The 16,026-nt window shown below is 54.3% G+C and overlaps 2 protein-coding genes across 3 annotated transcripts; one reads left to right on the forward strand and one right to left on the reverse strand.

The window, feature by feature from the left end:
- Positions 1 to 209: 209 nt before the first annotated feature.
- On the reverse strand, positions 210 to 7,448 carry LOC124106743 (gametogenetin-binding protein 1-like). Its single transcript, XM_046464495.2, has 6 exons — positions 6,973 to 7,448; positions 5,720 to 5,854; positions 5,269 to 5,395; positions 4,929 to 5,046; positions 2,063 to 2,202; positions 210 to 438 (listed from the first exon to the last, which is right to left on the reverse strand). Exons 1-6 carry the CDS (start codon positions 7,446 to 7,448, stop codon positions 385 to 387), a joined length of 1,050 nt encoding a protein of 349 aa, XP_046320451.1. The 3' UTR covers positions 210 to 384.
- Positions 7,449 to 8,543: 1,095 nt separating this feature from the next.
- On the forward strand, positions 8,544 to 15,768 carry Bak1 (BCL2 antagonist/killer 1). 2 transcript variants are annotated; one of them, XM_046464552.1, is made up of 6 exons: positions 8,544 to 8,790; positions 10,839 to 10,933; positions 11,889 to 12,024; positions 12,335 to 12,478; positions 14,134 to 14,314; positions 14,410 to 15,768. In XM_046464552.1, exons 2-6 carry the CDS (start codon positions 10,870 to 10,872, stop codon positions 14,512 to 14,514), a joined length of 630 nt encoding a protein of 209 aa, XP_046320508.1. In that variant the 5' UTR covers positions 8,544 to 8,790; positions 10,839 to 10,869; the 3' UTR covers positions 14,515 to 15,768. The 2 variants fall into 2 exon arrangements, with proteins under 2 accessions (XP_046320508.1, XP_046320509.1); XM_046464553.2 differs by lacking the exon at positions 8,544 to 8,790 and adding an exon at positions 9,750 to 9,894.
- The last annotated feature ends 258 nt before the right edge of the window (positions 15,769 to 16,026 follow it).

The raw sequence follows: 16,026 nt of genomic DNA on the forward strand, positions 1-16,026 counted from the left end.
TAGGGGTCCTTCCCCACCCCGGGTCAGGCCTCCCTGCTCTCCCCACTCAGATGCTCTGCAGCCAGCACTGTGCTAGCATCTCTGGGCACAGACTGGGGACTCAAGTGAGACCCCAATAGACTGGTCAGGGATGAGGGGGCAAGGTCCAAAGACAAAAGCCACAGAGGCCAAAGGCAAACCAGGTTTTTATTAATAACATCATAGGCCCGAGTCTTATGGGTGGGGACAGTATGTTGGGCCACCCTCCAGATGCGTGGACACTGTTCATTCCAAAGCCCCCCCAGGCTCTAGGGGCTTCTTGGATGTGTCCTGGAAGAGCGACGTGTTCCTACTACAAGTGGGCCCAGGGGTGTGGGACAGGACAGACTCTGGCCAGCAGGGGCCTCACTCCGGAGGAGGCCAGTTTCCCATCTCATCCATCTCCTCGAGGAGCAGATGCTGAGGGGCAGAAACGGAGAAAAGGAGATGCCTCCGCACCTGTGGGCTCCTTCCCTTCCCTGCTCTGCACACCAAGACCCTCCCCTGCTCAGGAAAGAAGCACCCCAGAGCCACCTGTTCCAGAATCCCAAGGCTGGCTGGGTGCCACCAACCCGAGCTATACCTCCTTGCCATAAAATGGAGACTCCATTCTCTCTTCAACTTGGGGGGAGGGGTTCCCTGCAAATCCCAGGACCCAGGTACTCCAGCCAACCCCTTCCCTCCCTCACCTCTGCCCTGGAATCCACACCTAGGGGACTCTGCACCCTTCCCTCCCCCAAGCCCCCAGCATTCTCCAAAGGCCAGGAGGTGGGACCCTGAAACACTGTGGATGCAACTCTGGCCCCAAAGCAAGGACTGGATAGGACCCCACTTGTGTCACCCAGAATCTCCTCGGGGCCCTTCCATGCTGCTCTGCTGCTCAGGCTGCCCCAGGACCGGGAGCCCTGGGACAGGACAGTTCAGAAGAAGAGGGAAGGAAGGTGAGGGGGAGTCCCAAGATTAGAGCCTTTTAGCATGAAAGGGAAAAAAATGAGGGGCCTGCCCCTTAAAAGGGGAACTTGTGTGTTGTTCTTTTTTTTTTGGGGGGGGGGCGGTACCAGGGATTGAACTCAGGGGCACTCAAGCACTGAGCCCCATCCCCAGCCCTATTTGTATTTTATTTAGAGACAGGGTCTTACTGAGTTGGTTAGCGCCTCACCATTGCTGAGGCTGGCTTTGAACTTGTGATCCTCCTGCCTTAGCCTCCCAAGCCACTGGGATTACAGGCGTAAGCCACCGCTCCTGGCAAACTTGTATGTTATGGATGAGAGGACACAGGGCCTCCCATGACCTAGGCATTCAGGGAGGTTCGGGACAATGGGAGAGTACCCCAGTGCCCAGTGTTTATAGTAATCACTACCTCAGGAGGTGAGGCATATGCCACTGTCCCCAGTGTGGCAGGGCCTTTAACTGTAGACCCTTGAAGGCTTAGAGTCAATGTCACAGAGCAAGTAAATGCCAGAGTTGAGACTTTGCTTAGAGATGTTGGCCTCTCAACCTTGGGCTCATTCTTTCTGGAAGCCACATGGACATGGCAGGGGAGAAATCAACTCAAAAGGGCGCTGTTCCAACAAGAGATCCATCCAGGCTCGCAGAGGAGCTGAGACAGGCCTAAGCTTTCATGGTGGGTGTCAAGGAGGGAGAGCAGTGGCTGGTCCTTGGTCTGCCCGGTGGGGTTGCTCTCTAGAGCCTCTGGGTGCTTGTGAGAATGGGTGAGAACAGGGGAGAGAATAGAAGAAGAGCAATATCGCGCTCTAACATGATTTCAGCCTGTCTAGACAAATCCCCTCATTGTTCATGACTCTGGTTCAAGTGAGAGATGACTGAGGAAGTGGGGGGGGGTGAGGATGCACACATATGTGTGTCTGTGCCTGTGCATGTGAGTTCAGGGTCGAAGGGTCCTGAATTCAGAAATGCTACAACTAAAAAGGGGTCTTCCCCAACCCTACCCAGGCAGTGGGGGCTGAGCCCCGAGGAGGTGGGAAGCCTCTTTCACCAACGCCCTCAGGCAGGGGCCTTGGTGGTCTGGGGTGGCCAGACATACCTGGCCATCCACCATGCCAGCCTCCTCCAGGGTGATCTCTGGCCAGGTCAGCAGCTCCCGGCCCTCTAGGCTGCCCATCTTCCAGAGGCGAGCCTCTCGCTGTACTGCCAGAAGTTTCTTCAACTCCGACTCCACAAAACCTGAGAGCCAGAGAGATGGGCATATGTGAGATTGTGAAATATGTATTTGGTCTTCATCCTGTTTCCTGGCATGCAACTCCTGAAATCCTTGGCATCTTCAAAGTGGTAAGTGTCTTTGGGTATGTGGATGGATGACTGAGAGCTGACAGCCCTTCTACAGCTTGGGGATGCCAGCTGTCACCTGAGAGACCAAGGTGGCTTCAGAGGGTTGGGACTTTGACCTCTGCAAATCCAGCCTCCAGGGAGGGGAGAGGGGATGAAGGTGAAATGGATCACCAGTGGCCAAAGATTTAGTCAATCATACCTATGAAAAAGCAAAAGGATGGATCTTGGAGAACTTCCGGGTGGCTGAATTGCTGGGTAGCTGGGGTGCAGTGGCCGGTGGCCAGGAGAGGGTGTGAAACCCCCAGGCCCTGCCCTAGGCTTCATCTGTACCCTTTGTGATATCCTTCATAATAAACAGGTAAAGGTAAGTCAAATGTCTCCTCTGTTCTGTGAGCTGCTCAAGCAAGTTGAGCTTGGGGAGGGGGTCACAGGAACCCTGACTGGTAGCTGGTTGGTCAGAAGCACAGATAAAACAACCTGGCACTTGAGATTGGCATTTAAAGTGGGGGACATGCCGGGTACGGTGGCCTGTGCCTATAATTCAAGAAACCCAGGAGCCTAAGGCAGGAGGATCAGATGTTCCAGGCCAGCCTTGGCAATTTAGCCAGTGGCTGAAGTAAAAAATCAAAAGAGCTGGGGGTATAGTGCAGTAGTAGAGTACCCCTGGGTTCGATCTCCAGTATCGCAAATAAATAATGTGGAGGACAGTCTTGTGACACTAAGTCCTCAACCCGTGGGATCTGATGCTCTCTCTAGGTAAACAGTGTCAGAGCCAAATAGACTGGAGGACCCCGGGTGGTTTCCTCTGCAGAACCTGGGGAGCTGCTAGATGGCTTCGAGCGTGGGGATGTACTGCCACACATCTGTATCACAGTATTTTGTGTTATGACAGCGTAGGAGAAACCGAGTTTGCTATTCCAATATTCTCAGAGCATGAGAACACAGGAGCAGAGTGGAACCAGGTGCTGGGGACCCAAGGACCAAGAGAGGGAGGCTGCTCTTCCAACCTCACTCCAGCTCGGCCACCCAAGAACGCCCCCTCAAAGCTCTTCAGTTACTGGGAGGCAGCCAGGCCCTCCTACCCCAGGAAGGGGGGCTCCCTCTTGCAAAACAGAGATGTGCGGCTGCTCCTGGGCAGAGCATGGGGGCGTAGATCTCTTCACCCACATACTAAAGAGCTTGGACCCAGCCCCTGTGACAGGAGCCTGTAATCCCAGAGGCTCAGGAGGCTGAGGCAGAAGGATCCCAAGTTCAAAGCCAGTCTCAGCAACTTAATAAGGCCCTAAGCTATTTAGTGAGACCCTATCTCTAAATAAAATATTAAAAAGGGCTTGGGGGGCTAGGAATGTGGCTCAAGCGGTAGCGCGCTCGCCTGGCATGCATGTGGCCTGGGTTCGATCCTCAGCACCACATACAAACAAAGATGTTGTGTCCACCGAAAACTAAGAAATAATAAATATTAAAATTCTCTCTCTCTCTCTTTAAAAATAAATAAATAAAAATAAAATAAAAAGGGCCGGGGATGTGGCTCAGTGGTCAAGTGCCCAGGTACCACACACACACACACACAAAAGCCTGGATCTGTTAGTTCAATTCCAGCTCTGCTCATTATTAGCTGTGTGACCTTGGACATATTATCTAATGTCTCTGTGCTTCCCTGCTATAAGTGGTGATGATAACAGGACCTACTTCAGAGTTGTAATCTACCATTTTATGAAAAGTGCTTATGTGAGGGTCTGGTCACCCAGTGATGGCTAAGTAAATGTCAACAATGACTTTTTGGGTTTTGGCAGGGGTTTGGGAGGTGAACGTTGGTGCTGGAAATTGAACCCAGGGGCCTCATACATGCTAAGTACTCCCTCTACCACTGAGCTACACCCTGGCTCAACAATTTTTTCTTTCATTTGTTTTCTTTTTGTGGTCCTGGGTGTTGAACACAGGGCTTCATGCATGCTAGATAAGCCCTCTACCATTGAGCTGTATCTCTAATCCCAGTGCTTTGTTTAAATTTTATTTTGAGAAAGGGGCTCCATAAGTTGTCCAGGATGGCCTTGAACTTGTGGTCAATCCTTCTTTCAGTCGATTCTACCTCAGGCTTCCAAGCAGCTGGGATTACAGGCCAACAGTGATTTCTGTCATATATTCTTTTTTGGTTTTGGTGCTGGGGATTGAACCCAGGGCCTTGGGCATGCAAGGCAAGTACTCTACCAACTGAGTAGATCCCTAGCCCCTGTCATACATTCTTACCAATTTTGATCCAACTGTCCTTCATGTTTGGGGCTGTATTAGGAGAGAGGACTCTCCAGGGCTCTGACACAGCAGTGCATGAACCAGGGACTCCTCCCAAAGAAATAAAACCTCTGGGCTGGAGAAAGTACGGTGCTCGAGTGGCCCCACCCCAACCCTGCAGCCTCAGAAACCCTGAGGGACCCTTGCTGGACCTAGAGACCTCCAGCCCCATAACACACAGGTCCCCCCCATCCCTGTTGGTCATCTTAGGTCCTCTGATGCCATCTGGTGGTCAATGCTTATATTGTACTCTTGGACTGAGTGCAATATAAGGGGGGCTTCTTGGGTCTGGGAACAATCCGGGAGGTGAGGGGTGGGGTGGAGAGTCTTACCCACTGTATCTGTGGACCTAAAAGTCTTGTGCAGTGGTGACTGGAAGCCAATAATTCTTGGGACACAGAGCTTGAATGAATTGTCCTCTTCCTTCATTTCCTCTTCCTCCCCTTTCTCCTGGAGGGGCAAGCCTTCCTTGAGAGGAAACTGATGGCCTGCCAAGTCTCTGAGCAGGTGCAGAGGGCCAGGACCCGGAGCCTGCAGCCCCCACCCTCCCTCAAGAAAACAGAAAGTAGGAGAGAACAACAGTCCCCGAAGGTGAAGAAAGGGGACTGTTCCCAAGGGACCAAGCCACATAGCCTGGGCTCAGCCAGGACCCCACCCCCCACCCCCACAGACCTTGACAATGGCTGATTTCTGGAGCTGCTTGTACACACCAAGGAGGCGGTTCCAGGGAGTTCCTGCCTTGGAAGAGGCCAGCCTGAGGTCTCCTGTGAAAGGACAGCAGTCACTGATGAGCAGGAGGCTGGGAGGAAGGAGGGGTCCCGGGGCAAGGAGGTGGGGCAGGCTGAGCTGAGGGCAGGGTTACCAAAGGGTTCTTTACCAAACCCTTGTTGTGTGCCAGGCCCAGTTTTAGGCACCCGAGGAAGCCACCTTGGTCAACCCTTGCAACTGATTTATTCTCATTTTATAGATGAGGAAACTGCTGAGGTTAACAACACGCCACCATCCCACAGCCTGGCGGAAGTGGGCTTCGAACCCAAGCAGTCTGACTTCAGCATTCCTCAGAATGGGTCCTGTGGGCTGCCAGGCCTTCCCCCTGCACCCCTCGGCCTAGGGCCACCATTACTCACCATCAAGTAGGCACGCCTCCTCCTCCTCCTCCTCCTCCTCCTCCCTGCTGAAGGCCTCTGGGCTGACTTCCAGCAGCTCCGTGTACCTCAGGCATTCTTGCTCCTCCTCCAGGGCCTGGGCACAGTGGCTCCTAATCCCAAAGCACAGACAGCTAGGGGAGGCAGGTGGGCCCAGAGAAGTGGCAGTGACCTTCCCACCCCAAACCTCCTGGGCAAGGCTTTCCCACAGGCCTGCCTGGCCCCCTCCATTAGCCCTCTCCTTTGGGCCCCCTGGGGTCTTCGTCATGGAAGGAGCTATCCCCCCACCCCAAGAAAGTCAGTGTTGAGGAAAGGAGACTGAGAGAGGCGGTCCCCCTTTCTCACACAGAAGGCCCAGGCCCAGGGGGAGTGGGGAACCAGAAGGAGAGAGTCTGGAGGGCAGGCAGCAGGGAGGAGGGCCTGAATAGGAGAGGGAGGCGGAGGGAGCTGAGCCCACCCTGTGTACTCCCTCCAGCCCTTAGCCCATCCCCCTCTCTCATGGTCTCCCTAGCAATGCTGGGGTCCAAATCCAGGCCTCAAGTGCTAGGCAAGCCCTCCACCACAAAGCCACACCCCCAACCGCACCCTTCATCACCCTTTCATCCACAACCCTGTACTTGTGAAGGACCCCATGGGTCTCCCCTCCAAACCGTCATCTATAGACCTCCCCACTCTTTCTTTCTTTTGGTACCAGGGATTGAACTCATTTACCACTGAGTTCATCCTCAGCCCCTTTTATTTTTTATTTGGAGACAGGGTCTCACTAAGTTACTTAGGGCCTCCGTACATTTCTGAGGCTGGTCTCAAACTGGCGATCCTCCCTCCTCAGTCTCCTGAGTGGCTGGAATCACAGGCATGTGCCTCTGAAGCCAGATTTAAAGTTAGGTAGTCAGTGTAGTTAGGTAAATCGGGTCTAATATCGAGTGAAATCTAAAATGGAGGCCATGCTGAGAATGAATTTCCAGAAGAGTTGAGCAACTCTTGAAATGTTAATGAAGTCCCAAGAAAAGCCCTAGGCCCAAAGTCCATCCCAAAGAAATATTAATGAACGGCCCCAGCAGATTTGAAGATAGCCCATCCCAAAGAAGTGTTAATGAAGTCCTTCCTGCCCAGATCACTTCTTTGGCCCACCTGTGTCCCATGTTCAGGCCTCTTCCCGGTACCTCTACCTTAGGCTCCCGCCCCATCCGGGTCCCCAACACAACCACCCTCCTTGACCCCAGCACCTCACCTGTCTAAATCCCCTGAATCCCCCGAGGCCTCCCCTGCTGGCGCCTCTTCCTTCTCTGACATGTTGCCCAGCACCTCCAGGCTTCTTCCAGGAAGGAATGGCTTCACTTCTACGCACTGGGCTGTAAGCCTCAGGACCTCCTTGGGGTTAGTGGTCTGGGAGCCCATGTCCCCCATGCCCAGCCCAAAGGCCTCGTGCTGTAACAGGTGTGCGGAGCCCCTGGGCACGGCCACTGAGAAGGTAGAGGGCAGCGAGGCAAGGGGCCCTGGCTCCCTCCACCCGCAGTCCCCCTGGAGGCCCGTCTTCAGGGAGGTGGTATCCTGTTCTTGTAGCAGGCACAACTGGCCCCTGGCCAGGGCCTTGTCCGAGCTCTTTGGGTTGCCCTTGCTGCCTACCAAGCTTCGGAAAAAGCGGAACATAGGAGAACGGCCCAAAATCCGTGACCGTGATCTCGAGGTTGGAGCTGGGGCCTCCATCCTGAGAGGGACCCTGACTCAAGGAAGAGTTGCAGCAGCCCAGGACCAACTGCTTAAGAACAGGGAGTTTTCAAATTAAAACCTCCAGTTGGAGACTTCCAGGAGTTCTAGAAGGCAAAGATGAGGCGGGGGTGGGGTCTCAGTATGGGGTGGGGGACATAGAGGGGGATGTGTTAACTGGAGATGGAGAGGACAGAGTGGACGAAGCAGAGGAGAGGGCGCAGTCTAGCTGGGCTCCAGGTTGACGAGGCTCCAGGGAGCATGGGGGACAAGCTGGGGGTGGCAATGGGGCTGGAGTCCAGGTCAAGACTGGACGGAGAAGAGGTTTTTGAGAGCCCAGAAGGCCTGGCAGGGGATAGACAGGAAGACTGTGAGGGAAGGGACCCTAAGAAGGAGGCGGGGGCTGTTGGGGACTCTGCACACACTTCTGTCCTTCTGTAGTTTATTCTGTGCTTGGGAACATTCCTGAAGCCACACAGTTTCTGTCCTCCCTCTTGTCCCCACTGGCCTGCCCAGGTCTAGGTGGTAGCACAGACTCCAGGGTCTACATCTCTGCTTCCCTGCCGGTCACCTTCAAGATTTGGGATCCCAGTGACTTCCAAGGTGCCTTGTTGCCCAGATTTGAATGTATATTGAATCCCAGTTTAGTAGCAGTATTCCTCGTAGCACCCACGACTCTGACCATGAACCCAGGTCAGTGACCTTGGGACAGTTCCTCAAACCAGTAGAGCCAGCCTCACTTTGTCCATTTGTGAAATGGGCCTAGTCAACCATCCCGACTTCCAAAGGTGCAGAGAAGATACAAGGAAAGAATGGTTTCTAAACTGCATTGCTAAGTTGAGGTGCTTAAGAAACTTCTCAATCGTGTTTTTTTTTATTAGTGTTAACTGAGGGAAGAGAGGGAAAATCAAGGAGGACTGGAATAAGGGATGGGAAAAGCAGTGAGCCCCAGGAAGCCTCTCAGCCTGGCTGGGAAGTGGGTGGGGGGAGGGGGAGAGAGGAGGGGGAGAGGGGGAGGACCAGCTTCCCCCTACAGCCCGCCCAGCCCGTGCCTCCAGGCTATAGGCCTGTGCATCCGCATCCGGTGGCCACCAAGCAACTTCCTCTAGAGGGAGCTGATTGCAGCTGGGTGCTGCCGGCACCTCTAGGATCGGTGGAGCCGCGCGGGTCCCTGGGGCCGCACCACGACAAGCAAGAGCTGCATCCTGACACCAGGAATGCACTGACGCTGGTTCCTGGAAGCTGAGCCCAAAACCCTGCCGCTGGGAGCAGCCACCAGCCCTTGGGTATCTTCGGCCTTGGCCCTGCCGAGCTTTCCGGCTCTGGACCAGAGACTGGACAGGTAAGCCGGCAGTTCCCTCCATCTTCCCTAATCCTGCAAGTTTCAGCCCCAGCGTGAGGCAGAGAGCCCACCGAGAGCCAGGTAGGGAGGAGAAGTCTCGAGACTTGCCCAGGCAGGTCCCCATGCCCCGCTGGGGGTCTGGTCGCGACAGGCTACCTCTGGCTCCCCTCTCCCAGATAGCTCCCCCTCTAGCCTCGGCCCTGGATGGCCCTGAATGCCAGAGAACCAGGCAATTTAGCAATCTGGGGGGTTGGGAGAGGAGGTCAGAGCCAAGGTCAAGGGTAGGGAATAATACTTTCACAGAGCTTTCTGCTGCCCCGGGATCTCTAGACTGGGTCTGGGGCCAGGCCAGGCGTATCTTCCTGGGGAACATCTTTCATAGGCCCAGCAAGCCAAGGAGATGGGGGTGGAATGGGAAGTTAGGCCACTGGGATGGTGGGGGTAGGCGGAGGCCCTGGTGAGCATAGGCTGCCGGCTTTGGGGGCTGTTCTGAGACTCTGTCTGCTCTCCAGCAGTGAGCCCCTGGGGAGGAAGGAGTTAGAGGGATCTGGTGATTCCGTCAGCATCCCCTGGCAGTGCTGTCCCAGGGGGACCAGATTTTGGAGACCAGAGAAGAGGAAAGAGCATCTTAGGAAGAGGCTGGGGGGTGAGGTGTGCAGGCAAAGAGCTGTACAAGGCCTGGCGCCCAGGGGTGGGGGAGGGGAGGGTCTGCCTTTGCCTCATCCTTGTCCCTAAGAGGGTAGAGGTAGGAAAAACTGAGTGTACAGGTGGTTCAGTGCTCCGCTACCTCTTCTCAGGGAGCTCTTAGGTAACTCAAAAATGATCCCAGGCCTAAGCGGAAGGAGGGTGAGTGAGGGAATGTGGGCCTGGGGCCAGGTAGGGGTCTGCAGCCCTTGTACAGGGTGGGGCTGAGTCCTCTTCAAGGACAGGAGGAGGGGCGCTTCCTGCCAGGGTGATGGAGGACACTTGGAAAGAAGTGGGGCTCTGGAAGGGGCGCAAACTGAAAGTGAAACCGTTGAAATCAGGAAATACTCCCTCAGCCGGAATCGAGGCCATGCTCGGACTGGGCAAAGAGGAAAACTGGGGCTGGGAACCAGAGCACAGGTGTGTGGCAGAGTTGCGTGGTGTGAGGCAGGTTGGGGGCTGTGTCACGCTGACTCCTGAGGTCCTTCTGAGGGCAGGAGTGGGGAGGGCACAGACAGGGAGTTGCCGGATGGAGAGAGCTGCCCCGGGAAAAAGGACACCCTCTGAAATCCCAAATCCACAAACTGGAAGAGAAGATAAACGGTGTGTGCACTCCTGGAGATCAGATAACTGTCCTGACCTGCCCCGACTAGCTGTATGGCCTCAGGCACTAACCTCACCTCGCCTTCCTTTTCCCACCTGTCCATGAGGGTGGTGATGCTTTATCTCACTGGGGTAGGTGGGTTTTCAATACTTCAGTGGTAGGAGTACACAGCAGGCTCTCAGGAGGTGTTTGCTGAAAGGCCTGAGTTGGAAAAAAAGTATGTTTCTGCCAGCCAGGGGGAAGTGGGCCCTTGAGGAGGGCCTTCAAGGGTCACCGGCTGGGAGGGGTCAAATGTGGTAGTGTGGGCTGGAGAGCCTGCAGGTAGCCCTAGGAGTAACTGAAAGAAACCTCAACCTCTGAAACTAGTGATGTGAAATGGGACACAAGAGCCACCAGGGCATGGCTGTGACCTTACCCCTCCAAAAGGTCCTGATTGCCAGTACAGATACCTAGATACCTTGGTCTCTCCCTAACCGCCTCACCTTTCTTTTCTTTTCTTTTTTTTTTTCCTTGGTGGTGCTGGAGGTTGGACCCTGGGCTTGTGCATGTGAGGCAGGCACTCTACCAGTTGAGCTGTATTCCCAGCCCCAACTGCCTCACCTTTCTGACCCCATCTCCTTAGAAAGATGGCCAGTGAGTCATTCAGTGAATTCTCTTTCCTCTTGGAAGATACCGCTGGGACCCAAGGTAGAGGCAGCCTCTCTCGGGTCCCTGGTCAGAGCCCATACCTATCTCTGCTTTTTCTCACCCATTCCCACAGGCTGACACTGTCCTCTACTAAGACCTGAAAAATGGCATCCGGGCAAGGCCCAGGTCCTCCCAGTGAGGAATGTGGAGAGCCAACCTCCGATTCTGGTAAGGGTCTTCTTGACCATGAACTCCCGTAGACACAAGGGTTATCTGGAGGCTGCAGGGAGCCCATGTGGGTAGGGCCGAGAGGACTAAGGGCTGAGGTCCTACCTCAGCTCAGCTCCTTGAATAAAGGAGGAAAGTATCTCCCAGCCCAAGGCTGGTGGCCCCTTGGGCTCAAAAGCGGGAGCTGGAGTTGGAGCTTGAGTCAAGCTTGAGTGGGCGGAGCCTGGGCTGGGAAGGTCCAGAGGTTGGGAGAGGCCCAGGAGCCAGCATGCAAGAGGGCACAGTGCCCTCCCTGCGCAGAGGGCGGGATTGAAGGTGAGGGAGGAGGGCAGGAGGATGGGGCCTGGCTGTTGTATCCCTGTAGTAGGAGAAATAAGGAAGTGAACTGGCTTATCACTGAGCGGAGTCCACCGAAAACGCAATTGTTGTGACTTGGGGGAGGAAGTAAGATGGCCGCCTGCCTTCTCTCTTCCAAGTGGATGGCAGGGAGGCCAAGCTTAAGGCTCACTAGAGGCTGTTCCTTGGACTTGGGGTTCAGGTCTCATGTCTCTATCTCCCTTTGTGACTTTTCTTGGCCCAAAGCTACCACTTGGAATTCTGTTTCTCCCCAAGGCCTCATGCACACAGAGGTAAACTCGGGAGCCCACGTGCCTGGAATTACTCCCTGGCTCCACTGCTTGTTCCAGTTGTGTGACCTTGTATGCATTACTTGGTCACCCTCTGCTGTGGTTTCTATAAACTGGAACTCTCTCCCTTCCCAGCTGATTGTGAGGACTGAGTGAATATACCAGCAGAGGACTCCACAGTGAGCACTAGGTGTCCACCATGGGGCCGGGGTGGGAACATTTCTATCTCGGGTGAGGACAGTCATGGCTTTGAGGAACACAGAGTCCCCCACAAAGGATGCACTGCTAGGGTCCAGTCTTCCCTTGCTGACTCCCAGCTTTGATCTCAGAGCAGCAGGTAGCCCGGGACACGGAGGAGGTTTTCCGTAGCTACGTTTATTACCGTCACCGGCAGGAGCAGGAGGCTGAGGGGGCAGCTGCCCCTGCTGACCCAGAGATGGTTGCCTTGGCCCTAGAACCTACCAGGTAAGCCCTAGCCCTGTAGGGACATCTTTAAGGGGACAGAGGCTCATATGGGGCTATGTGTGGGTCCTGGGAGCCAGAAAGGCCTGGGGGGCTTCTCTCCTCCCATTACCACTCCTTTCTCATTTGGGTTCCCACTCCCATATAAGATCATGCACCCTTTTTGACACATGCCTTCTCCTTATCCCTAAGCCCCGCCTTCACGTCAGCTAACACTGTCAGGGACCTCCAAGGAGAGGTACACAAGGCCAGGGCCCCTTGGGCGGAACCCCTCTGCTATAAGCCCATTTTCCACTGCCTCCTACTCCTGCAGTACCATGGGGCAGGTGGGTCGGCAGCTCGCTGTGATTGGTGACGACATTAACCGGCGCTACGACTCTGAGTTCCAGAGCATGCTTGAACAACTACAACCTACAGCTGCAAATGCCTATGAACTCTTCACCAAGATCGCCTCCAGGTACCCGGCTGTCACTCTGTTCTGCCGTCTCGTCACCACTGTGCTGCACCCTGCTTATGTGATGGTCTCCCCAGCATGGTCAGGCACACTCTTTCTTGTCAGTGTCAGGGGACATGTGTACACTCCCTGGTGTCTGTTAGCTCACATGTGGTCTTGGCCTCTCTCTCTCTCTCTCTCTCTCTCTCTCTCTCTCTCTGAGTTCCAGATTTGTCTTTGGGGCATAAGCTCACAGCTCTTATGAGTTCTGACACCAAGGACTTGACCGGTTAGATCAGGACACTGTGGGGGGCCCTGGGTTGGGAGGGTAAGATGGGCCATCTAAGGATGGCCCAGAGATGCTAAAGGTACTAAACCCCCCCAGGACCTGGAAATGGCTCCCAATAATCTGGTACCTAAGAGGCAATCTCACATAGAGAGCAAAGCCACCAAAAACTCAGTGGAAGAGTGCTTGCTTAGTATGTGTGAGGCCCTGGGTTCAATTCTTAGAACCTCAAAAAAAGAAAAAAATCCTGATTCAACTCTCAGTTTTTTTGTTGTTGGTGGTGGTTTTTTGTTTGTTTGTTTTGGTTTGGTTTGGTTTTGGTACTGGGGATTGAACCCAGGAAGCTTTACCACTGAGCCACATCCCAGCCCTTTTTTATTTTTTATTTTGAAGCAGGGTCTTGCTAAGTTGCTGAGGGCCTCACTAAATTGCTAAGTCTGGCCTTGAACTTGTGATTCTCCAACATCAGCCTCCTGAGTTGATAGGATCACAGGCATGTGCCACCACACCCAGCCTCATTCTAGCTTTGTCTCTAACTGCAGTTGTGAAACTTCTACCCCTCAGTCTCTTGATCTTTGAAGTAGGAAAAATACACTTAGAACAGTGTCCTCTTTTGCAAAGTATCAGCCATCATTTCCACATAAGTTAGGGAAACAGTGTCAGGGAAATTTGGTTTTTTGTTTTGTTTTGTTTTGGTTTGGTTTTGGTTTGGTTTGGTTTTAGGGGAAACTCAACCACTGAGCCATATCCCCAGCCCTACTTTATATTTTATTTAGAGACAGGGTCTCACTGAGTTGCTTAGAACCTCACTGTTGCCGAAGCTGGCTTTGAACTTGCAATCCTTCTGTCCCAGCTTCCCAAGCCGCTGGGATTACAAGAGTGCACCACCGCACCTGGAGTGTCAGGAAAATGTAAAGGTGGTAAAGGTGCGAGTAGGTCATAGACTTACAATTAGTGCGCAGAGCTAAAATGTCTAGCCACCATGCCCCCATGCTGCTGTAATTCTGGGACCTGTCCTAATCTCTCTTCTGTCGTTTTCTCTCTGCTGTCCCCTCGGGCTGCCAGGCCAGCAGCAACACCCACAGGTAATCTCCCTACTTCCTCTGTCCGCTCATCTACCCTCTGCCCTTTCTGTGCCTTGTTGGCCTGTAGCCTTGGGAAGCTACACCCCAGTAGTAGCTCCTATGCCCTCTGAGATTTCTCCTTTCACAGAGACCCAGGCCCTTCCCAAATCAAGGCCAGACTAAGGCAGCCTCTGTGGCCCTGATTCGCAGCTAAGCCATTTAGCTTCCCATCTGGGAGAGGGGTGGGGTACAAGGAGGCAGGAGAGGGAGGGCAGGTGGAAGGGGCCCTCAGGAGCTCTCCACTGACCTGTGGCATGCTCTGCTCACAGCCTGTTTGAGAGTGGCATCAACTGGGGCCGTGTGGTGGCTCTCCTGGGCTTTGGCTATCGCCTGGCCTTACACGTCTACCGGCATGGCCTGACAGGCTTCCTGGGCCAGGTGACCCACTTCGTGGCCGACTTCATGTTGCATCGCTGCATTGCCCGGTGGATCGCACAGAGAGGAGGTTGGGTGAGTGCCTGGGGGTCACCCAATCCTTCCTGCTGCTGGGGTTGCCCTGGGGCCCGGTATCAGCCTCTCTTTGACCACCTTGTCTCTTCTGGCAGGTGGCCGCCCTGGACTTGGGCAACGGCCCAATCCGGAATGTGCTGGTGGTTCTGGCTGTGGTTCTGCTGGGCCAGTTTGTGGTACGAAGATTCTTCAAGTCATGACTCCTGGGGGGCCCTTTGGGGTTCAAGTGGGGACCCCTGACTGGATTTTAGCCAAAACTCCCTCCCCTCTCCCCTGCAGGGGTTCCCCCCAAGAGTACAGAAGCTTTAGCAAGTGGGCATTCCAGCAGTGGACCCCGTCCAGAGGTCATTCAGGCTACACAGGTGCCCCAACATTGCATGGTGCTAATGGGCCCCTTCTCTGGGCACTATCCTGTCAGAGAGAGGCTGTAGTCTCTTTCCTCAGTTCTCTGGGACCCCCTTAGTCCTGTCTTTAGGGGGCTTCAGAGATTGATACCTTAGGGAGGCAAGAGGCTAGGAACCACTTCTTCCCAGGAAGTTCTAATGGTTTTAGCTTTTTATATACCCTTGGGAGGACCCATCCCCTTTCCCACCACTCTGTCCAGGGTCAGGATATCTAGGGTATGCTGGTCAGTGGATCAATCCTGTGCCCCCAGGACTCAGTTATTCTGGAAAATCAGAGCCTGAGAGGTGGGACTTGAGCACAGTCCTGGCCCTCCCTAAACATGGCTCCCAGGAACAGGACTGGTTGGTGTAGGGGGTCAAGGACCTGCTCAGCTCCCCTCCTGCTCCCACTCCCCCACTCCATGTTGGCCTTGTGGTTGGACTCTCAGGGATTCTGGGCCTGGGGTGTGAGGCAGAGGTGGGATTGGAGGTGGCAGTGCAGACTAGAATGTTCTGAATATATCCATCAGGACCCTCCAAGCCTGCCACCCACTCACCCCCAGGTCCTCTCAGTTCTTCCCCTTCCCCTCACCTGAAACCACTTGCTTCCAATCCAGTCACTACACGTAAAGACCCTCCCTTGGGTTCCTGGGTAAGCAGGTGTGCTGAGGCCCCTGCTTGCCAGTTGCAGGGCCTAGGGCTTGGTTTATTTTAAGAAAAAGGAGAGCTCAGAGGCAGTGTCTGAGTGGGAGAGGGTCTTTATCATCAGGAGCCATCCTGAAGCTGGAATTGCCTCATGGCCTGGGCATAGTGTAATCTGAATGGGAGAACTGTGAATACTTGAACTCCACCCCCACCCCACACTCCATGCTCCTCGCCTGCCTAGGCTCCTCCTGGAGGCAGTGGCAGTACCTTCTCTATCTTGCACAGCCTAGGGACTTGGGGACAAGGGGAGGGAAGTTGTTGATTAAGCCAAATGCAGAGAGGGGATGCAGATGCAGACTGCTGGCCACCTAACACCCTGTCCTCTGACTGTGTTTGGAAATAAACTGTGCAATCCCCCACCTGGTATTTCTGTATCCTCTGCTACCTCTCTCCATCAGGCTGGGGTGCAGGAAGCTGAGCATGCTGACAGGTACCTGTCTTATTATTGAAAAAGATCTCAGTAAGCCTCCAGAATTCTGAGATTTGGTGTTATTCTCCACCCCGTGGACTAGAAGACCTTGGTCCCTCCCCACCAACCTTAGGCCCTTCTCCATGGACTTCCCATTCCTTTGGGTTCCAGGTCATTTCTCACCCCTTTAAGAAGCCAGAGACCCTTTGACTACT

This window comes from Marmota monax, unplaced genomic scaffold (assembly GCF_021218885.2).
Source record: "Marmota monax isolate L192 unplaced genomic scaffold, Marmota_monax_Labrador192_F-V1.1 WCK01_AAM20220418_F8-fsc00211, whole genome shotgun sequence".
Lineage (NCBI taxonomy): Eukaryota > Metazoa > Chordata > Mammalia > Rodentia > Sciuridae > Marmota > Marmota monax.